Here is a 23,526-nt window from a genome sequence, read left to right on the forward strand (position 1 = left end):
TCTGTCATTGATGCTGTTATTCTAGCTTTGACTGCCTGCTTAGACTGGCTGAAAATGTACTGTCTTGGTCCTGTAGGGTTGTGGCAGGTGCCATCATCATCTTACAACAACTGTTGTAAGACCATACTGTATATATTAGTTTTTATACTGCTAAAGCACAACAGCAAATTTGATTAGATTAAAACAAAATTGCCCTAATTACACTGTTATGTCACACTAAGGAGACAAATGCCACAAGATTGCAAAAACATTTAATTCTGAGCACTCAAATGGCAGGAAAATTATGTGTTGTAACCCCTTCACATTCAGGAAAAAAATCTCCATAATCCTGCAGTCTCGCTTTACAAAATAAAGTTCTGTAAAATATTAACTGGGAGGGGAACAGTTTATACTATCTAACACAAAGTAACTTATACAACTAGTGTCAAAGGCAAACAAAAAACCTTCTAAGTAAAAAGTCAAAATACACATATCAACAGAAGCACAAATGCTGCATTAAAGACAGTCAAGATAAGATGACAGTGCACTTGTTAATAAAAAAGACAAAAAAGAAGAAAAGGTACTAAAGTTAGCAACACATTGAAAGAAAATGCAATGAGGAAAACATTTTCAAACTATTTTTTCTAATGACAACAGAATTTCCATTTGCAGTCTTTCCATCCATAATTTGTCTGATACAGTACATCCATTAAAATATTCAGAATCTCACAGAAGAGCTAGGTTGTTCTCTTCCAAATCTAATTACAGAGTTGGTTTTGGATGTTTTAAACAGACATTATGTCCATTTAAAAACAAGGCAACAAATGGACTTTTCATCACCTTCGATCCTAGCAGTGATGATAAATGTTTTTAAGAGTTATCATAATCTTTTTTGTCTTTTTTTCCCTCTGCTTCAAATGCATCAACTCCATCACTGTCCCTTCTCCTTTTACGATTATTATGGATGTTGAAGCGTTGATTCATCTGTGGTAACGGATCCATTCCTAAAACTTTGTGTATTTGACGAAATGCAAGGAGTCTCAGTGCAAACTAGAAAAAGGGTAGAAAGAAGATATTTCTGTTATGAAACAAATGTCAATTTTAAGTACTTTGTCAAACAATTAATGAAGAACAGTAGTAGTGTATGATATTATCCTTAGCTCTTATTATCCCCCTCTTCCTTCCCCCAACAAAAGTCAACACAATAAAATGTGTATGTCACATTTGCTGCTTCTGTACAAAGTACATCATCTTAGCTTAAAAATAATATACATGTGTTTTAGTTGCTGGACTTGCACTGAAGCAGCCAAGGCTTGTCACATGTCCCATTACACATTAGTAAATTTAGCAAAAGGATCAAATGAAGAGGTAGGGGCAGTAACCTCTTAAGATGCAAGTGCGATTGGTCAATACTGTAAGTGGATACAGTATTAAAAATTAAACATACACAGATTTATTTATAAAATATTAAATGCCAATGTAATTTTAAATCTAATAACATACTGCTGTATAGTGAGCATTTTTATGGAGAGAGAGATATATATAGATGGGAGTGCTTCAAACTTTTCAGGAAATACATTAATTTTAGTGCAAAAATGAACACTATTATACATCCTCTGTTGTGTCATTTTCATTGCCTAGACTGATCATCTGAAAAACAAGACTATATCCTAAAAAAGGAAAATTCCTGTACACCGTATAGCTCAATTTTTAAAAAAACAAACCAAACAAAACAAACCCAGCAAAAAACCCAGCCATCAAATTTAGTTACTTCACACATATTTTTCCTTACCTGCGCACTTGAAGTAATATCCTCTCGTTGCTGGTCTGTCATTACAGTGAGTGTATCAAAAGGATCTTTCTCACAAGGGTCCAGAAGGCCAGGACCACCTACAATGGTTAGGCTAATTAGTAGCACATCTCTACCTTATTTCAACCAAGATTACAGATTTTACATTAGTTAAGCATAAATATACAGACACTGATCAAATGCAACTTGCCTTTAAGGATGATTCCTGAAGATATACACTCAAAAACTCTTCTCAGTGCATCCCCAGGACTCTGTGGTCCAGTAGCACTGCTAATTGCTTTTTCCACAAGCAACTCCATAGCCTAGACCAACAATAAGAAAATCCAGCCAATTTAGAAGATTGATTAAAATTTAAAAAAGCTACTACTGGTGTTCAATACAGAACTTCTGATACTGGAATTTTGAAGAATATTACACATCACAGAATACTTTCAGTTAAAAATGGAAAAAAAATATTTTAGATATTTTATAATGATGAATAAAAAGAGAGCTGCTACAAGATTAACATTGAGTCCTGATACTGATATGCTGCTTCTCATCACAAGTTGTCCAAAAGTTTTGTAGAAATTTATACAGTAGTAGCCTACACATGCAGGTAGACAACATGTCCAGACATTTTTTGAGAGCATGAAACATGGTGGGCCACCGGAATCCATCAGCCACATGAATAAACAGCACACAGTATGAAATGATGAATTTGATTCATCTAATGAAATTAACAGGATGCTACAGAGAAATTATTTTTTTCTACAAGAATACAGAAACTTAAAGCATCAAAAATTTCATGACCTTCTAATGTTTAAGCGGTTACTAGTTCTTCAGTTTAGCAAAACTGAAGTTCACAGCAAGTTTTTTCTTGGATATAGGCTAACACTAACTCAGATGTTAAACGAGTGTAAAAAACCCAAAACCTTGATGATAAACAGGTTTTCTAAAATTCACACATTATTTGATAATAGTGAAAATGGTTTAAATTATTATCTGTATTTAAAATATTGCCTTTTTTCTGTGAATATGTCCATTGTTCACTTTTATTGGACTATTTTTTCCAGAAAAATCCATAAAAGAAATTTGCACAAATAAAGAATAGCTTTCCTTAGCTTTCTCAGCATTAAATGGATGTTTCAATACTACCCCTTTGGCAAGTTTCATTTTCAAACAATATGTGTCTCTTGTTTTTTGGTAGGGATTTTTGGGAGTGTGTTTTTTGATTCCTCTCCTGAGTTTACAGTTGTTCATATGTTGCCTTTTATTTTCATTATCCAAGAGTAAACGTCTATTCTAATGCATGCAAGTAACTATAGGCAGTGTTGATTACAATCCTTCACTAAGGGTGCCCATTCCTTTCTATTTTAGCTCAATTTAAATGACAGATTTCAATTCTTGAGCACGGTATTTCCATATTCCCACTGTGACACTCAGGATCAATCTTTTGAGTTTTAGCAACAGTAATTTAGTTATTTTCAAGTATGAAGCAAAATACAGTAGGAAAGAAAAAAAAGCAGATCATGTTATTGCATTTATTCAACTCTAGTTCTTTTGGATCCTCATACAATACACTGAAGAACAGATATTATGAGAAATAAGAAACAACATTACTTATTCTTCATCTATGTGCCTGCTGTGTGTTGCAGTAGCTCTAAGGATGCTTTTCTAAAAGTATGCCAGGGTTTATTCTTTGGCAACTCAGTATCATAGCGATATTGAGGGCACATACTTCTTAGCTTCTTTTAAGCTATATTTGCACAGCGTATCTTTCATCAAGTATAGCATGGAAACGGGATTACTTTTTTTTACTTTAAATATTTAAAAAACCAAATAACTGCTCTACATTTTTTCCAGAAGCAATAAATATCATCAGAAGTAATTTAATAAAATTATCTGCAAGCTTAGTACAGTTGTAAAACATTTCTCATTGAAATAATGCAAACTACTGTAACTGTCTTGACGTTAGTGCTCTTCCTGCCAAAACTGAAAAATCTACATTAGGAAGTAGCGCAGTACAAGAGGATTTGGTCTATGAAACAAAACAGTCAGAGCTGAGTTTACCTCCGCACATATACATTTCAGAGATTTTGTTTCAGACTAGCTTTTTCCAGTTCACAGATTGAACATCTGTTAATATTTGGAGCACAAGTTGCACTTCTGGAGAGCATCATTTAAGGTAGTCAATGTAAAAGGAATGCTCCAAGAACACTTGGCTGCAAGAATTGAGAGAGGTAACTGGGTACAACCTAGAGATCTGTTTCTAAGTTACACTGATTAAAATTCTAATGTTGACACATCCACAGACTAGTACTGTGGTATTTCATCTTGTAGAAAGGATATATTAATGAGCACAGGAATTACTGTGATTTGTTCTTTCAAGTAGCCTTTCTGTTATCAGAGAGCTATCTGGACACAGTTGACATTACTTTCAATCAGTTTCAGTAAAGTTCAAGCAATTCAGATTAGGTGGTTAGAAAAAAATAAATTTTTATATAGAGAGTAAAGGAAAAAACGCTAAAGCCTAGAAGAAGAATTCCACCCACAAAGAATTCAAAAGAACAGGAAAATTCCTTTTGAAAAAACAATTTCAGTTGCAAATGACAAAACTTCAGAAAATTAAATTTTTAGAGGGAATCTGGATCATTTGTTGGGGGGAGAAAAGCCCCCCCCAAACCAAACAAAACCCTACATTACTCCTTGAAAAAGTCTACATTTTTAAACTGTAGTAACACTTTCCTACGCTTTACTTGCAGTACCATGTACTTTAGAAAGACTCATTCAAAAGTACATTACTCACCCAGCTTGGAAAATCAGACCAAGTTGGAACCCGTTGACAGAGGTCACGAAGAATACGTATGATAACCACACAGGACTGCAGACCATTAGCTCTAGCCTTGTGAGCAACACAAAATCATATTAATTAATCCCAGCACCTACAGCAAATAGGGCTTGTTGAAAGACTAAAACACCACTGTTCAATGGAAGCTCAGATACAAGATTGAAACAAATCAATCATTCTACAACTTTATTCCATGAGCTGCCATTCACAGCAGTATTTTATACAGGGTTAGTAATTTAAGGTGGTGGAAGTCAAAGTGCACAGGCTATACAAGAATAATATTTCTTGATCCCCTGTGCACTTTGACCTATGTTCACTTGTAACAATAAATACAGTATGTTTCTATATTAGAAATAAAGTAAAGGTCTAAGAAATGGGTATAGAGACCGAAAGGTCAAGGGAATCTGTTTGGTTTCTTTATCGTGCCTTTGCCAGAATGCAAAGTCACTAAACCAAACAGTTACTTCTCGCCCTTCATTCTCTACACTTAATACACTTAAAGAAATAGGAAAAAAAGTCTTAAATCTAAACCCAAAGCTTTAAACACAGAATCCATTATTTAAAACAGTTACTCTGCAGCCTTATGGAATATATAACAAATATACGACACATGATCACCCCAAGCGAGTCAAGCTTTCAACATCAACTTCTCAATGGCAAAAAAAAAAATATAAATAATAAAAAAAAATAATGTGAAATTCAAATGAGCAATATCTGCATAAAGCAGTTCTTCCATACTCAACCTTCTACATTTAAATTTAGGGACCAGAAAAATATTATGTATTATTAGCATGAACAATGCTGAGTGTTTGCACACAATTAAACATTTATATTGCAACTGAACTTATCTCTCATAAGGCTACAAGAAGAAAGTAAAATTATGTTCCGAACCTGGAACCACTTAGCGTGGCGTAGAGCAGCCAGAGCGTCAAGGCATTTTTGCCTGTCCAAGACGTCCGGTGGATCTTTCACCATACCCGAGGTTACATCTAAAATGGATTGAATTGGCAAAATGCAGTGAGGAATGGGTGTTTGACCAGGTGAGCAAGACACTTCCTTAAAGTAGATTCAGTGTCACACGTGCCATTTAAAGTTTAAACACTTGAACAACAAATGTAAATGCTCAATAAAAGCCATTCAATTAGGATTAGGGCATCAACCCAGTATGAAGATCAAGAGCATAGCTCTCAGGTTATTTTTGAATGCATTGCAGATTATGCAATGCATAGTAATTCTTTATTCAAGCTAACACTGGAAAAACACATATCCCCTAAAATTAAATACTGCAGGAAGGATGGTTGGACACAGTGCACCAGCACAGAGAACACAAGACAGAAGGAACACAAAAATCCACTTTAACCAAATAGAAACATTCAAACTTAATTTCTTGTAAATTTTGTCATGTTTTATTTGGGACCTACTCTTTTAAAGAAAAACTAAGTATATAAAAAAAATAAATCTTAAAAGCACTAGACGTTTAGTAATGAAATTTTTATCATACCTTAAAATAGAAATTATTTTGCTTTTAAAAAAACTGACTAAAGGAACATGAAATGCTCTTCAGTATTAAGAGCTCCATTACTTTCTAGTACTCTCTCTATTACTCACATTCCTCAGCCCATGATATACATGCTCCAATATCATTCAGGATGCAAAGGATTTGAAAAGCGATTGCTTTACTTAAGATTCAGCAGGGGAAAAAAAAGCAAGGAATAGTTTAAAACACAAAGCAGAATGTCTGAAAAATAAAGAAAATATAGTAGATCTTGTTTATTTAAATGTTCATGATTAATTAAATTATCAAACCAATTGCTTTGTTTCCCAAAAGGAAAAGACCACAAGGCCCTTTTGGAAGTGGCTTAATCAATGAAACTGGAACCACTGAACAATATGAAATGGTATCTTCAGGTTACTTAAAAACTGTAGGGATATAATGCAATGATCAACTTTAAAGGCTCTTTGTTTTACTAATTATGAAAATGGCTATTGTGACTAGTGACAAAGTATATTGGTAGCATAGCTGGCGATACACCAGAGAAGAGGAAAGAAAAAGCCCTTGCTCAATGGCACTCATTTCACAGGAGCCGGCTGTATGGAACAATATAGTTTACTCCAGCAATATATAAATTTAGATAAGTCTGAGAATAAAATTTGTATATATTTTGAGTCTCACAAAACATGCCAACAAGGAGAAGGTTCTAGGGATGCTGCAGAGAGACAGCTCTGAAACCACCTATTTATACACAGATGTAAAATAAATAGTAGGATACTTTACCATACAGAGAACTAAAAAGCCATGAATGAACATCATGCTACAACTTTGCAATATAATAAATAAACTCAATCTGAAGTACTACATTCAGATTTGGGCATTTTTTTTTATAGGACAGTTCCATTGCTCTGCACTGGGCTAAAAGGGAGAGGATTTCAAAATAAGAACAAAGCTGAGAAGAACCTGGGTATCTTCTCGCACAGATATTAAAACTTATGGACTATATGTTAAATTGGAAAGAAGAAAAACTACACTAACAAGGCATTTACAGAGCAAATGAAGACATCTAAAACGGTATTTCATTTAAAACAAACACCAAACTTATACAAGAGAGGTGTCAGGTAAGATAACTGATGAAACAAGTACAACTTGTATATAAAAGACAAGGAGTACATTTGGAGAAAACCCACAGCAGGTAAAGAGAGGCAAAGTAAGATTGAAAAGTTAAAAATAAAAATCTGGGTCTGCTGGGTCTAGTAGCCTAATCAATATTTTACATTCTTCTAAAACTAATATGCAAATAGGTAACACTGTGCAAACTTTTATCACAATAATTCACTACATAATTTGAAACTCAATTACTTCTAGTCAGAAGTTGCAAGGCACCTATTGCACCGAGAATATATCGGCTGAAAAAATGTATCAAGGAAACTCTTGTAATACTTAATCTGTGGATTTCTGCATCTGTTTCACATTTCAGGATTAACCCCTTAAAGACTATTTAACTAAATTCAGATGCCTAACCTACACCACCCTGTCAAACTAAGACAAAAAATATGAATTAATTTACAAAACACAAGCATGAATTCTTACCCTACATAACTTATTACTAGCGTAAGGGGTTAATCTTCAGTTAGACATGCTGTGTCCACACTACCTCTTTGTTAAAAGCTAACAGGTATATCAATTTTGGTAAGTTTTATTATGAGAAATACATATTACCCAGTCAACTATTTCAAGACTAGTGTGAACACTGCCTTAATTCTAGGAGAGACACAAAGACAAATAGAAAAAAAACCCCACACAAAGTAACAGTAGATGCTAGGAGTATGCATCCAACCCCACTCCTTTGTAAAGCATGGCAGGTGTGACACTGAGCTTTAGAAAACCTTGGTCAAAAATCCTTCCGATGTGTTGGCAGCAACCCCTGACAGGAATCAAGTCCCTCTGCTAGAAGGCTTTGGACCAGGGCTGTTAGCTAAGAAAAAAAAAGACGCACACATATATGCGTTTTTAAGTATGTACACTTTGTTTGCTGAAGGAAAGATTCCACAGCAGGGGTTAGAGTACTTTGAATATATAGATTTGGTAAACTGTCAAATGCACAATACTGCAAGGAACAGTAGCTATGTGGTTAACAATTTTATTTCACACTGTATTTATTATTATTTTTTTAGCCTTTTATCATGTAATGGGATTATTACACATCAAACAAGATTCTACACCACATGCAAGTCTCAGTCTCATCTTTACTCAAACTTGTTCTTCTGGTAAAGCCTTCCTTATCACCTGAACAAGCTCCCCAAGCAAGCTAAAAAAACCCAAACAAACCCCAAAAACTAAACCAAACTTTAAACCACTGTAAGACACAGAGCATGAGAAGCTGCAGTAAAAACACCCACAAACACATACTACTACTCTGCAGCAAATAAGCAGCAGTCTTTATAATAAGGCCTTCTTTGCTGCAATAATTTGCAATTCAGTCTTCTACTTGCTCTAGTTTTAGAAGTGAACTTTTCTGCACATCCATTTTATACTGCTCAGTGTCTTGAAGAGAAATCTAACTTGATTTTGCTTGCTTAGAGGCAGTACTGCATTCACCAGTGAATAAACTCACAGTGATCATTTTAACTCATGTGGGTCAGACAAAAATACAGATTTGCTTCCTTTAGGTGGCATAAATTAAGGGATTGATTGTAGTAATTTGAAATTGATTTTCTTTTTAGTCTATATCATAGAATTTTAGGCCGGAAAATTGAAATTGAGTATTGTAGCAGAAATCAATATTGCACTTTTGCACAGTACATTAAGAAATAAACATGGTGTTTAAGGTTAACTGCATTTAATGGTTAACATAATTTAATAGTCAAATCTTTCAAATTAAATTATTCTTTATAAGCTTAAATAATACGTGAATTCTGATTCAGCACAGACAAACCAAGAATCATGTTACACTTAGACTGTCAAAAACCAAGTAAATTGGTTTGGTGTGATAGTACATGTACAAAGCCTTTATAGCTAGGAATAATATGCACAGCTTAAAAATCACGTACAAAGCACTCAAAGACTCTTCAGAAGTCATCCAAACTAGAGAATGCATCCTGAAGTTTTTCTTTCTGATTACGTAGGATGACTTTGTTAACACAGCTTGCTTACAATGCACTAGTCTTAGCTACAGAACATTTATTAATGCAATATAAAAAAAAACCTCAAGTATTTCAGAGGACAAGTAATGATGAGATGAAATAAAAAAGGTCTCTGTGGCTTATATAAGTACATATATACACAAGTACATGTATACATACACACATACGATTTTTTCAACCTGCATATGAGAAGTGTTAAGATAGCCTCAGATTTCCTATCTGTAGGTTCACTGTCAAACACCAGAACCTTGTTAGCCATGATCGCTTTCAACTATGAAAATACAGGATTAAAAGGAAACAAAAGTTAATTTTATCTGACCCGTAAACAAAAAGAACCAACGTACTGCAGACATTAATCATGCTTGTTGGCTTAAAAGCTTTTGGAGCTTTGAAAGTGTTACAGAACAGACCCTTAAAGCAACACTGCTGGCACCAGAGAAACTGAACTTCAAAACCAATTTGATTTACAAGCTCCACCTTCTGCTTCAGCTTGATGACAAAGCCATTTCTTATTGTACTAGTCTGGGTTTTCCAGTTGGATAGAAGACTGATTGTAATACCAGGAGCCTAAATATACTCAAAAAGCACTCCAGATCAAAAAGCAACCTCAGAGAGCTGGAAAAAAAAATCGCATCATCTTTTAAAGTTAGAAGCACTGTTACCATCAACAGTACTATAAAAGTGCATTTTAAGTGGTGCTGCTATTTGGAATGTGTAAGTGATGGTAATACTGATTCAGTTTAAACTCAAACCCCTCTGATTTTTCTAAAACCATACAATCTTTCTCTTAGGGCAAGACTGCTCTAGAAAATCAGTTTACAGACACTTGCTATAAAATACTTAGTTTTCCACATAATTTTATGGGGGGTGGGGGTGGGGAGTCAAGTTTGTACCTTTTCCAGAAAACTGAGGTTGGACATAAAGTTAGAGTTTTTAAAAATGAAAGCATCATATAAGCATTTATTTTAACCAACTGTTCTCTACCGAGACTGGTTGTTGAAAAACAAGGTTTCAATCAAATACATTAGTTGTGCCAGCATGTTGCCTTCTAGGATCATAATGCCATCTTAAGCAGAATATATAAACATATAAAAACAGGTGAGAAAGAAGTAACATCTTTAACAACTTCCCAACCTCCATCCCTCATGTTCTCCTCCCGAATGACTGGAGATGTCAGTGTGATAGTAACTTGCATTTTGGGTTCCACACATGAATTTAAAATTATTGCTGCTTCTGGGACTGCACACCTGATATCATATTTCTCAGGACTTATTACCTAAATATTGAGAAACAGAAATTTCTATTAGAATGTGGCCAAGAAAAGTATGGGGAAGAAAATAGATTTCAACATAGTCTTTTTAATAGAAAAACAGAAATGCAATATAATTATATGAAGCAGATATCTCTGCATTCAAAGAAACAACAGTATTCACAATTTTTATATATATATATATATGGATTTGCATATTGTTTCCAAATCATTAATGAAAATACACAGCAGTCACCAAGCATGCAAAAGAAAAATACCACCCATAAAGAAAATCCATATATTAAGTAAATAACATAACGAGAATCTTGACAGTGTTTGAGATTAAGTGGCACCGAGGCTTTTCTTTAAATGCCAGTTGGATATGTTTCTCATTGGAACATAGGAGCCTTTAAAAAGCACAAAGATGCAGTGGTTCTTTGAGCTCGTAGTTACAGGATGGGTACTGCTAGGCACATTCCATACTTGGCTATCACAACATCCTCTGATGAAAGCAAAGGGTAAGATAAACACCAGGGAAAGAAAAAAAAAAAGTAAGAGTAACAAGGTGGTTATTCAGAATTGCTTCTTGCAACTAGACTGAGTAACTCTAAATACCCCCAAAAGGAAGCTGTAAGCACCTCTATCACTGTCTTCCACAAACCAGAGGGACAAGTAACTTCACAAAGCCAGACCAAGATGTGCATATTTCAAAACAAGAACAAACCCAAGATTATCTTTAACTAATCTGATCCTGCTAATGCTTCTACCATGCCACTGATTCTGCCAAGAATTTTACCAGACTACACTGAAATAGTAATGCTGTGACAAGCATTCTCTAATGATGGTAGACAGGCTTTGTTCAGTAGAGCACACTGGAGTTTAAGACTTTATTCTGTACTTTCGTTTCTTGTGGAAATACAGCAAATACTTTATATGAATTCTGCTGAATGGTTTAAGACTGCATGTACTTTTGGGGTTTCTTTGGGGGGGGGAGGGGTGTGAGGTTGGTTGGTTGTTTTTGGTTTTTTTTTAAAGGCCCAAGTTAAAAAAACCCTAAACATATACAAACAGAAACCCACAAGACTTAGTTAACTAATTGTGGGACTACAAAGCACTGACACATACAAACTGGAAACAAGACATCAGTACAGAATAGCATTAATGGAGAACTTTGACCTTCAGGCAGAGTGTGGCAGTTTGACCTTGGCTGGATGCCAGGTGCCCACTAAAGCCACTCTATCACTCCCCCTTTTCAGCTTGACAGGGGAGAGAAAATAGAATGAAAAGCTCATGGGTCAAGATAAAGACAGGGAGATCACTCAAAAATTACCATCAAGGGCAAAACAGACTTAACTTGGGAAAATTAGTTGAATTTTTTACCAACAGAATAGGATAATGAGAAATAAACCCAAAACTTAAAACCACCTTCCCCCACCCCTCCCTTTTGCCTGGGCTCAACTTCACTCCTGATTTCTTTACCTCCTCCCCCCAAGTGGCACAGGGGGACAGTGAATGGGAGTTGTGGTCAGTTCATCACATGTTGTCTCTGGACACTTATTCTTCCTCAGGGGGAGTACTCCTCATACTCTTCCCCTGCTTCAGCATGAGGTCCCTCTCCCACAGGAGTCAGTTCTCCATGAACTTCTCCAACGCGAGTCCTTCCCACAGGGCACAGTCCTTCAGGAACAGACTGCTCCAGCATGGGTCCCCCACAGGGTCACAAGCCATGACACCAAACCTGCTTCAGCATGGGCTCCTCTCCCTCCACAGTTCCATAGGTCCTGCCAGGAGCCTGCTCCAGCACAGCTTCCCATGGGGTCACAGCCTCCTTTGGGCATCCACCTGCTCTGGCGTGGGGTCCTTCACAGGCTGCAAGTGGATATCTGCTCCACTGTGGATCTCCATGGGCTGCAGGGGAATCTCTGCTCCAGCACCTGGAGCACCTCCTCCCCCTCCTTCTTCACTGACCTTGGTGTCTGCAGTGTTATGGCTCTCACATATTCTCACTCCTCTCTTCGGCTGCAATTTGTTGTGCAAGTGGTTTTTTTTTCCTCCATCTTAAATATGTTATCACAGAGGTACTACCACCGTCACTGATGGGCTCAGCCTTGGCCAGTGGCAGGTCCATCTTGGAGCTGGCTGACATTGGCTCCGTCAGGCACAGGGGAAGCTTCTGGCATACTCTCACAGAAGCCACCTCTGTAGCGCCTCCCCCCCCAAACTTTGCCACACAAATCTAATACAGAGCACAAGCTTCCTGTAACACTGCACAAGTTACCTCTATCACTGCTGATAACTGGATAATAGTCTTTCTTCTGCTCATTTCTACTTCCCAGTTAAATGAAATCAATTAAATGATGACCGATACTACGCTGCTACCACAAACACCTAGACACTTGCATGGATACAATATACAGAAAGCAAAACATGCAGCATAGTCCCTGAATTCAGATAAAAACACTCAGAAAATGAAAAGAAACTGAACCTGAGCTATGAAATGCAGCAGTCAGCCCTGCAGACATTTGACTTGAGGACAGATTTTTACAGTATCTTTAAAAAAATTAAAATCCAAAAATCTAAATACTACTTACTGCAAGTTGTTTGGGAAGACTTTCAGCAATACGACTGAGTAACATCTTTGAAGGCTTCTCAGCACATAACAAAACAAGATTGACATTTCGGTCTCCACGGAGTAGCAAACCTTTAGCCAAAACGCCTACCCGTAAAACTCCTTTCAAAGCTCTGTGAAATATAATTAGAAGCTGCATTTAAAATATAAAAACCATAAAACTAATCCTGAAGGTAGAAAAGTGAAATAAAATAGGAGTGGAGTATTCCATATACTCTTGAGGCCACAGCAACCTATGCTGTATCAAAACCCAAGGAGAACAGAATCCCTGGAAGCACTGATAACAGTGCAAGGAAAACCATAAAATTACTTCAGGAACAAGTGATGAAATTCCTAAAAAATAATAATAATAAAAAAATACCTGTCTTTACTGCCATCTTTTTTGTCATCTCCCTCTTTGCTCTTGCTTTTTTCATGGTCAGTCATATTGTCAGAAACAAGTTTCAAAGCACGCTCAGTAATAGAAACAATTTTTTGGACTGCTTGAAGTTCCTCCTCTGTTGGATATATAGCTGCATGTTTGGTCATCACATAACGGTCATCAGAGGAGTCAGGGCGGCGTAGAGGCTAAAAGACAAAGAAGTACATTTCTGAAATTTGGGTATACTTCCAAGTTCACAGATGGTATGTGAGCAAAACCCAAACATGTGGCTAAACAACAGAATATTCAAACCTCAAATCATTGAAATGTAACAAAATATGAACTGAAGTGTCCTTAACAACTTACACTGGTCACAATCAATCATGTCTGAAAAAACATGAAATGTATCAAAAATAAACAAATTATGAAATCCCAGGATCAAAAGTACCTCCCCAACCTAAATAACTACTCTCTTTCCGTTAATTGGGAAATACTTGCATACTGCTGCAAAATAAAGTATCCATGATTGCTTTCACAGAATCACAGAATTCAAATAGGAAGGGATCTAGGTAGGTAGGTCCTCTAGTCCAACCTCCTGTGCAAACCATGGTCAGCTATAAGACCTTATCATGTTGCTCAGGGGTTTATCCAGTCGGTTCTTGAAAACCACCAAAGATGGAAGCTGCACATCTGTGTGAGGAAAAAAATAATAATAATATTCCTGTATTCAGTCTGAACCTCTTTTGTCTCAGCTTAAAGTTGTTTTATCTTGCCCCCTCACAACTATAAAGAGCCTAGCATCATTGTCTTTATAATGCACAGGTATTAGAAAGCTATTATGTCCCACTGAAGCCATCTCTTCTCCAGGCTGAAGAAGCTCAGATCCTTAAATCTCTCCTCACAGGGCACGCTCTCCAGACCTCTGACCATCTCAGTGGCTCCACAATGAACCTGCTATATGGGTTATCAGTACCTTTCTTGTACTGGAAAGCTCAAAATTGAATGCAGTATTGCAGTTTGGGTCTAATGAAAGCTGATCACCTTCCTTTATCTACTGATTATGCTCCTGTTAACATCACCCAGGATGCTGTTGGCCTTCCTTGCTGCCAGGGCACACAGTTGGCTCACGTTCAGCTTGCTGTCTACCAAGAACCCCAGGTCCCTTCCAGCAGGGCTGGGCTGCTACCCAGCCTGTCACTTCCCAGTCCCTCAGTGCAAGGGGTTAGACCTTCTCAAGTGCAGCATTAGACATTTGTCCTTGCAGAATTCTATAAAGTTCCTGTTGGTCCATTCCTCCAGTCTGCCTAGGTCCCACCCTGAACTAATTCAGTTTCATGTCAGCTGCAAACCTAATGCGTGTGCACCTTTCAGATCATTGATAAGATGCTAATGAGACAAATCCCAGGATAAACCCACGTGGTACTGCACTTGTTACTGAACTCCAGGTAGAGTATGACCCACCACTAACCATTATCCCCTGTGGGACTGACAATCCAACCACTTATTATCCATACATTTTTCCACAATTAACTAAATAAAGTATAATGCAATTAAATAAGAACTAGTACACAAACCCAGAATGACTTGTATTTCAGAAGAAACAATATTTGTCTTCAAGGCATCCTTTTGTCATATAAGTGGATTTATTTTGGAAGACAGGTCCATCTACACAGTTTCATTGGTATATATTTTTTTCTTCACTTTTTCAAATCCTTTATTAAGAAACACTGGAGACAGCTGAAGTAGCACTGAATAATTTATAGTTCTTAACCGTGCCTCCTGGTAAGTATGATTCCCCCCCAAGTTAAGAGACTCACAGCTGGTCCTTGGGGCTGAGGAGGCATTCCTGGTCTAACTCCCAGCAGGCCTAGAGGTCCTGGAGGACCATGAGGATATCCTCCATCTGGTATTCTGCGACGGTCCTCCCAGTGATGCTGCTCTTCCTCCATTCTCCTCCAGTACATGTCCTCTTCATATCGCCTGAAGTGCATCAAAGTGCTCTCTTTATATAGCTGTTAATACTTCCAACCATTCTAAATAAATTCTCAGATGTCCTCACTAACACATTTCTAAGTCATGAGCAAATACCAGTGAACTCCAGAGGGTAACTAAAATGAATGGTTATTTTGAAAGTAGGCCTGAATTTATAGCAAATAATTCTAGTAAGTCTACATTCCTCAGAGCAACTGAACATTAACAAAAACAAACAGAAATCCAGAGAGGTGACAACTTAAAATAAGACAGTACAGACTGCTCAAAATAAGTAACTACAGAAGCAGTTAGTTTTAGATAATCTGACTGTAGCTTTGTCTCATTCATTGACAAAACAGAATGCATTACCTCATTTCCATCCTCCAGCGTTCTTCCTCTTCTCGCCTTCTCCAGTATTCTTCTTTCTGCATCTGTTTCCTCATCTTCTCTTCTTGAATTTTTCTTGCTCGAATACTGGGCTTTACTTCTACTTGTAAATCTGGGTTTACTTTTTTCTAGTTCAGAAAAATAACGAATGAAATGTTGGTTTGCCTCTTGTCATCTCAAGGTTACGGAGTTCTTCTGATATGTTTAACACACACTACTGGCCTACAATAAAATCAAGGGGAGTAAAATGCAGTTTTAAAAACTGCACTGAATGAATGGTTGAATAAGAAAAATGTGACCAGTATCTTAAAGGGAAAAAAAAGCAACATATTACAATAGCATGAATTCCCTCTTCAATTATATGAGAACAAAGCAATTTAAGATTAAAATGTTACATGAAATACTAAGTAATTTGCTGTTCATTCTGTAACAGGATGACTACTCTATAACCTGAAAAACCCATTTCATCTTAACTACAGTGTGCTTCCTAGTCCCCTGTTCCTGAAGGGTCCCTCATACAGGGGCATAATCATGAGTTACTGAATACATTCTTCTGGCAATTTTTTCTCTTTTTTCATCCCTTTCATGATTATGCAGGCCCTCTGTATCTCCTGTAACCACAGTAGATTCTTCCTATATAATCTTATAATAATCAAAACGAAAACCATATGTCAGTATAGGTCTCTCTCCATTCACAACTAAAAAGCCTGCAACTTATTTCTCAAATGTCTCCACAAAGGGTTTATGTGGTTTATCCTGCCAAAAACATTGAGCACTACGATTTTACGCTATTTGAAATTCATGGTAAACAACATAACACACCTACTGTTGCTTGCATATGTTGTACAATATTTTAATGTTGCAAAGTTGCCTGAAAGCATTGCTCAAAATGTTTAAAAAAAAAACCCAAACCAAAACGTAGTTTCAGAGTTTGCATTACTACTTTAAAGACTACTGTCCTGTTTCCAGCTGGGATAGAGTTAATTTTCTTCTTAGTAGCTGGTGCAGTGCTGTGTTTTGGATTTGGTGTGACAACAAGGTTGGTAACAGATGTTTTTAGTTGTTGCTAGGCAGTGTTTATACTAAGTCAAGGACTTTTCAGTTTCTCAGGCCCTACCAGCAAGAAGGCTGGAGAGCCACAAGAAACTGGGAGGGGACACAGCCAGGACAGCTGACCTGAACTAGCCAAGGGGATATTCCATACCATGGAAAGTCATGCTCTGTATATAAACTGGGGGGGGTTGGCTGGGGCCTGCCAATCATTGCTCAGGCACTAGCTGGGCATGTCAGCAGGTGGTGAGCAACTGTATTGTGCATCACTCGTTTTCTTTCCTCCCTTCCCTTTGGATTTTGTTCCCCTCCCTTTCTCCCTCCTTTTCATTATAATTGTTGTTATTATTACTGTTGTTTTTATTTTCTTTTAATTATTAAATAGTTCTTATCTCATCCCTCAAGTTATACATTCCTTTCTGATTCTCCTTCCCATCCCTCTGGGTGAGGGAGGAGTGAGCAAGCAGCTGTGCAGTACTTAGTTGCTGTGGTTTAACCCCAGCTGGTAATTATATTCCCCAAGAAATATATTTATCTAGGGGACTTGTATATGCTGTTTACTTAGAGTACCTACTTTTGACTAGTCTTTAAACGTAAGGTTGTGTAATCAGTCAGCTGCCATCTGGTAGATTTTTAGATAGAAGCATTAGCATTTCTACTAACCTTATACTGAAGTCTGTGCCGCCTCCCTTTTAAGTGCATCTCCTTGGCATTAGGATCATTAAAACTGCACTCACAAAGTTTACAGTGAAAGCGGATCACCTTTCCTTCATCATTTCTTACCTGGAAAATGAAGTTATAACACACTGGGTTCTGAGGGTGTTTTTTTAAAAAAAAAAAAACCAAAAAAAAAAACCCACCGAAAAAACAAAACAAGAAAACCAAAGCTGATGTAAAAATTAACCTAATTCAGTGACATGGGAAAATATCTACCCATCTTAAAACATGCTAAAAAGTTCACACAGTAACTGAAAGAAGGGAAAAAAGAACTTTCAATTCTGACAGACACAACATTGTGTTTGGTAATGAACAAAGAACAAAGTTCTTCCATTCTAAAGAGTACACAGCTTTAAACTCGAGCCTAAACATATTGAGTCAAATAATTACAAATCTGCAAATGATGAAAAATTTACATCAGACTTCATCCACACATCTCATGCCACCCACTGAGCTCAAAAGAAACATGCACAATACAAAAATGTAAACATATGCACAAGCCTTTGCAGGTTCAATGCCTTATCACTTTTATCTTCACAGAGGACCCAGGGAATTACAGGCCAGTCAGCCTCACCTCAATCCCTGGGAAGGTGATGGAGCAACTGATCCTGGAAACCATTTCCAGGCACATTAAGGACAAGAAAATCATCATCAATAGTCAGCATGGCTTCACCAAGGGGAAGTCGTGCTTGATCAACTCAAACTTCTGCAATGACATGACTGGCCTGGTAGATGAAGCAGCCGATATGGTCTACCTCAGGGGTCCTCAAACTTTTTAAACAGGGGGCCGGCGCGCGGATGAAGTGGCAGGCAGTCATCTGCGGCTGCTTGGTTTCCCCCCCCAACCCCCGGGGGGGGGGAGTGGGGGGGCGGGGGAGTTCTGTAAATACCGGGGGCCAGATTGAGGACCCTGGGGGGCAGTATCCGGCCTGCAGACCGTAGTTTTAGGACCCCTGGTCTACCTGCACTTCAGTAAGGCCTTTGACACAGTCTCACCATAATATTCTCATAGACAAGCTGTTGATGTATGGGCTGGATAAGCATACAGTTAGGTGGATAAAAAGCTGGTTGAATGACAAGGCCCAGAGGGTGTCGATCAGTAGAACAAAACCTAGTTGGAGGCTAGTAACTAGCAGCCTACCTCAAGAGTCAATACTGGGTCCAGTCCTGTTTTAACATCTTCATTAATGATCTGGATGATGGGGCAGGGCGTATCCTCAGCAAGTTTACTGATGATGCAAAACTAGGAGCAAGTGGCTGATATACCAGAAGATTGCACTGCCATCCAGAGAGAGATCTCAATAGGCTGGAGAAAATGGGCTGACAGGAACCTTGTGAAGTTCAACAGGGAGAAGTGTGAAGTCCTGCACCTAGGGAGGAACAACCCCATGCACCAATATATGCTGGGAGCCACCCAGCTGAAAAGCATCTTGGCAGAAAAGAACCTGGGGTGGGGCCTGGTGAACACGAAGTTGAAATTGAGCCAACAATGTGCCCTTGCAGCAAAGGTGGCAAATGGCATTCTGGCCTGCATTAGACAAAGTATTACCTAGCAGGTTGAGTGAGGTGATCCTTCTTCTCTAACCCAGCACTGGTGTTAAAGAAAACATAGTTTGAATAAAGAAATTTAAAGTGTTAAAGCTGATAACTGGCAGAACCAGGCCTTGGCCCTTGTATAGCCCTAATCCAAGGCTGGTTTAAATAGAAAAAAAAAATAGATGAACAATTTGTTTACGCAGGTGCTTTCTGAAAAACAGATGGCTTTAGAAAAAAATAATCGTTATTTGTTTTAATGCAGATGAATAGGAATTGCTTGTTCAAAGACTAAGTGTGCTTGAAGGATTGTGTGAGTTAAAGCCGGCAGAAAGAAAATCATGATCCAAACAGGACCTAAGAACTGAGGCAGAGACTGGAACCAGAATAGATGTATCAGCTGGGACAAGGTCAGGTGATGGATTCCAGAGCTGATAAGACCAAAAGAAACTCCTAAAACCTCAGACACTGACTAATGATCTGATTAGTGTATATAAGCTGTGCTGCATCCCTTTGTTCTCTGCCACTCACTGAGGTGGTGGCCCAACTCTGAGTTGTGATTAAAGCAACCTAGCGGTACCCACGTCTGTGTGAATTTCCCCTTTAACAACTGGTGAGGCCACACCCGGAATCCCACATGCAGTTCTGGGCTCCCCAGTGCAAGAGAGACATGGACATACCAGAGAGCATTCAATGAAAGGCCACAAAGATGATGGACTGGAGCCTCTCTCCTATGAGGAAAGGCTGAGAGAGCTGGGATTGTTTAGCCTAGAGAGGAGAAGGCTTGGGAGGGGATCTAATTAACGTATTTAAATACCTGAAGGGAGGGTACAAAGAGGATAGAGTCAGGCTCTTTTCAGTGGTGCCCAGTGACAGAACCAGAGGCAATAAGCACAAACAGAAACACAGGAGGTTCCCTCTGAACATCAGGAAACACTTGTTTTGTTTTGTTACTGTAAGAGTGACTGAGCACTGGCACAGATTGCCCAGGGAACTTGTGGAATCTCCCTCCTTGGAGATATTCAAAAGCTGTCTGGACATGGACCTGGGCAACTGGCTCCAGGTGGCCCTGCTTGAGCAGGTGGGTTGGACCAGATGATCTCCAGAGGTCCCTTCCAACCTCAGCCATTCTGTGATGTTTCACGTTGAATAATTTTTTACTAAAGTAGTTAAAAAGTAATCCACATTTTTCAATCAATACCTCCTCCACATAGTCATGGCCTACTGGCTGGACATCACTTTGCAAAGCAGCAAGAGTTGTAGGAGTCACTGGTTCAGCTGCTGTGTCTGATTTTACTTCGTTCGTTTGTACTGTAGCAGCAGTTGTTGTTTTAACACTTTCAGCTGATTTAATTTCTTCCAGTTTACTTCCTGTTGTCTGAAGCTTATTACCACCTACAAATAAAAAAAGTAAAATCATTAACTTTCATAAAATGAGAATATGATTACACATGATGTGAAAACTGAAGACTATTTGCAATGTTCTGGCTAAAGCATTATCAGACTTTTAAAATTAATTAAAACTAACATATTTTAAATACAATTAAAGTTTTTTTTAAAAAAGTTTAACAAAAAGTTATTTAAACACCTAATTTTTTATTTTAGCAAGAAGCAATATTGCAACTATATAAAGCAAAAGTTTATCATTCATTTTCATGCACTGAATGGGAACAACTCGGCAAATATATTTTAATTGTCTTCCTCTTTTTTTTTTTTTTTTTTGTCATCAGATATTTTTTTGTTAGTGGATCCAAAAAAAAAAGTACTTCAAAACCTTATAATGTTTGTACTAACAAAGGTAGTATAATCTCAGTGTTGCAATTGCATAGGTCTTTCCTTCAAGAGTAGGATAGCTTATTGAACGACTGCTTCCTGTCTCTACCTGTCTGTCATGCTTATTTCATGTTTCCACTGTTAAGATTTCTAGCGTTACAAGGGTGTTTCAGTTGCCCAGTTATCAACTGCTAATCTACTGCAGGTTGCCTTAACAGCCCAGGCTGTAAACTGAAATTAGGACCGACTGGACTATAAACTGCAATACTCCAACAACTACTACATAAGAAACCAAAGGTGGGAGAAGCCTCCAAGAGAGGTCAGGTGGAGACAACAGAGCAGAAAACACCATGAACTGTGAAGCCAAACTTTTATATATATTCTTATTTTCACCTATCATTAATTCTCTTAAACACAACAGTTACACATAAAAGTTAACTAAATACATTTGTATTTGTTGCACTAAAATCTTAAAAAAATATATATAGAATAGGTTAGGCTTTAAAATAAAGACTGACTTCTGTACTTGCCAACAAAGTTTATTTTCGGTGTAGATATTTTCTTTACAGCTATATTAGCAGGGGTTGAAGATGTTTTGTTGTTGGACACTGCATTAAGTGGTGCATTTGCCGTGGGAGTAAGAATTTTCACTGCAGAGGATGCAACAGAGGAGTTCACAGTGCTGCCGCTAGTTAATATATTCGAAGCAGAGACAGTTGGTTTAGAAGCAGATATGGATGTTGAGGAAGTAGCTTGGGTAACCACATTTGGTTCAGTTGAAGGAATGGGTTTGCCAAGCTTTGTGTGCAACTTGACTACCTGTAAGAATAAAGAGAAATTCATAATATGATCTTCCTGGGATAACTATAAAAAATGAACTTGTTATAGGTTACGGAAGCTTTAACAGAAGCATCAATATTGCTAAAATATATATATATAAATCAATATAACTAAAAAGTTATTGCTTCTTTACAAAAAGTGATCGGGGGGACAGGTGGATGGACACGACACACGGACAGACATGTAAAAGTTCTTGTCATCTGTAACAAGGAAATACTTAATAGTTATCTCAGATTGCTTATTTCCATTAGAAATTCAGATATTTACTCCAAAAGCTGCATAGACAAGAACAGAAAGCCAATAAACTCACAAGCCAGTAAAACTCAAGGAAACATTTTGCTCAAACTTTCAACCTTACTGTTTTGTTGCCTGGTTGCTTTTTATTCTACCCCCAAAAATTGTAGTACATTGAACTATTGTGGTTCCAAATAATATTTGTAAATAAGAGTTATTTAATTCAGATTCAACATCACTGTCTCTTTTGATCATTACATTTTAAGAGTATTTTTATTAATAAACTTTCTAGGTTACTTCGTAAAACAGTAGATATTCCTCAAAGGGGTTTTTTGGGGGTTTTGGGGTTTTTTGTTTGTTTGGGGGTTTGTTTGTTGGTTTTTTTAAAGCACATCTGCAGAGACTGTTAAGGAGGATGCAAGAGGCATATTTCAGAGCTCTTTAGTATTTCACAGAAAGTAAAGAGGTACATGCTTATTCTTAGAAGTAATAAGCAGAGGCCTTTTCACAATATGCTTGAGACAGAATACTTCTTTTTGGTGACAGCTGATCATCACCTGAAAAAGCAAAATGCATGTAAGTCTGTAAGAAAAAACCATGCAAAATGAAAACTAAAGATTGAGTTTGAAAGTAGCTGGAAAAAAAACCACCCAAAACCAAAAAAAACCCTCAAACAAATCTGCTAGACATGCCTTTAATGCAAACACATATACACAATCACGATATGAACACAACTGTATACACACATCTTAGGGTTTTGTTAGTTTTTAAGCATGTTCCCCGTCAGAATACAGACATATTAATGCCACATAATACTATAAATTTAAGTTCAAGCAACTCTTCAGAATTACTTTTTTCCAGTAGAATTCACAAGATACTTCAGCATACCAAAGAAATAGAGTCCTTTGAGATTTCATTTTTACACTGATGACAACCTAAATTAGCATTAGTTAGTGCCTATCTATAAGGAAGAGAAAGCGACATCCAAATATATAAAGATAATATATACCTATGGAGTTACTGGGCACAACCCAAAAATTTAATGGCTCAACTTCATTAATGAAAAAAAGAACACTAGGAAAGTCTATCTAAATTATAATTTTTGTTCTTGTACTAACAAAAAATAATATTGGGAAAATTGTCTTAAATTTGCTATAATAGGAATGATGTTATTGATGCCACTTCGTACAGTGTTCTGAGATACAAAGAGCTATAAAAGCTGAATATTAATACTTGTATCTGTTACTGACATTAACCTTTCCAGAGTTATGAGGAAAATCTGTAATATCTAATCACACATTCTACACAGCCATTCCGTTCACTATTATATGGTCAAATTTAAAACACTGGTCCACAGGGGTTCACAGTACAGTCCGCAGTCTTTATTCCACAATGTCTACCTAACTGCACCCAGACAGTAGGGAAAGTATGCTTACCAAAACTCTTCCAAACACAGACATTATAAAGTCTACTACAGGACATTGGTATATGGGAGCAAGGAACAGTTTTCCTTGCAAGAAATACCAAA

The 23,526-nt window shown here is 37.4% G+C and overlaps 1 protein-coding gene across 8 annotated transcripts in view; it reads right to left on the bottom strand.

The window, feature by feature from the left end:
• Positions 1-234: 234 nt before the first annotated feature.
• Positions 235-23,526, bottom strand: part of LOC130141964 (zinc finger RNA-binding protein) — a 46,369-nt gene continuing 23,077 nt past the window's right edge. For 3 of the 8 annotated variants that reach the window (XM_056323312.1, XM_056323310.1, XM_056323308.1), the window contains 13 exons: positions 21,443-21,743; positions 20,353-20,546; positions 17,565-17,684; positions 15,834-15,979; positions 15,311-15,473; positions 13,494-13,699; positions 13,095-13,245; positions 10,389-10,530; positions 5,508-5,605; positions 4,575-4,670; positions 1,980-2,091; positions 1,772-1,869; positions 235-1,029 (listed from right to left, as the gene is read on the bottom strand). In XM_056323312.1, the coding sequence (XP_056179287.1) occupies positions 850-1,029; positions 1,772-1,869; positions 1,980-2,091; positions 4,575-4,670; positions 5,508-5,605; positions 10,389-10,530; positions 13,095-13,245; positions 13,494-13,699; positions 15,311-15,473; positions 15,834-15,979; positions 17,565-17,684; positions 20,353-20,546; positions 21,443-21,743 (2,007 nt within the window). In that variant the 3' untranslated portion in view covers positions 235-849. Of the gene's footprint in view, positions 1,030-1,771; positions 1,870-1,979; positions 2,092-4,574; positions 4,671-5,507; positions 5,606-7,916; positions 8,087-10,388; positions 10,531-11,982; positions 12,523-13,094; positions 13,246-13,493; positions 13,700-15,310; positions 15,474-15,833; positions 15,980-17,564; positions 17,685-20,352; positions 20,547-21,442; positions 21,744-23,526 lie in introns of those variants that run through there. The other 5 variants (XM_056323309.1, XM_056323313.1, XM_056323316.1 and 2 more) reach the window with 5 other exon arrangements.

The sequence above is a fragment of the Falco biarmicus genome, chromosome W, assembly GCF_023638135.1.
Source record: "Falco biarmicus isolate bFalBia1 chromosome W, bFalBia1.pri, whole genome shotgun sequence".
Classification (NCBI taxonomy): Eukaryota; Metazoa; Chordata; class Aves; order Falconiformes; family Falconidae; genus Falco; species Falco biarmicus.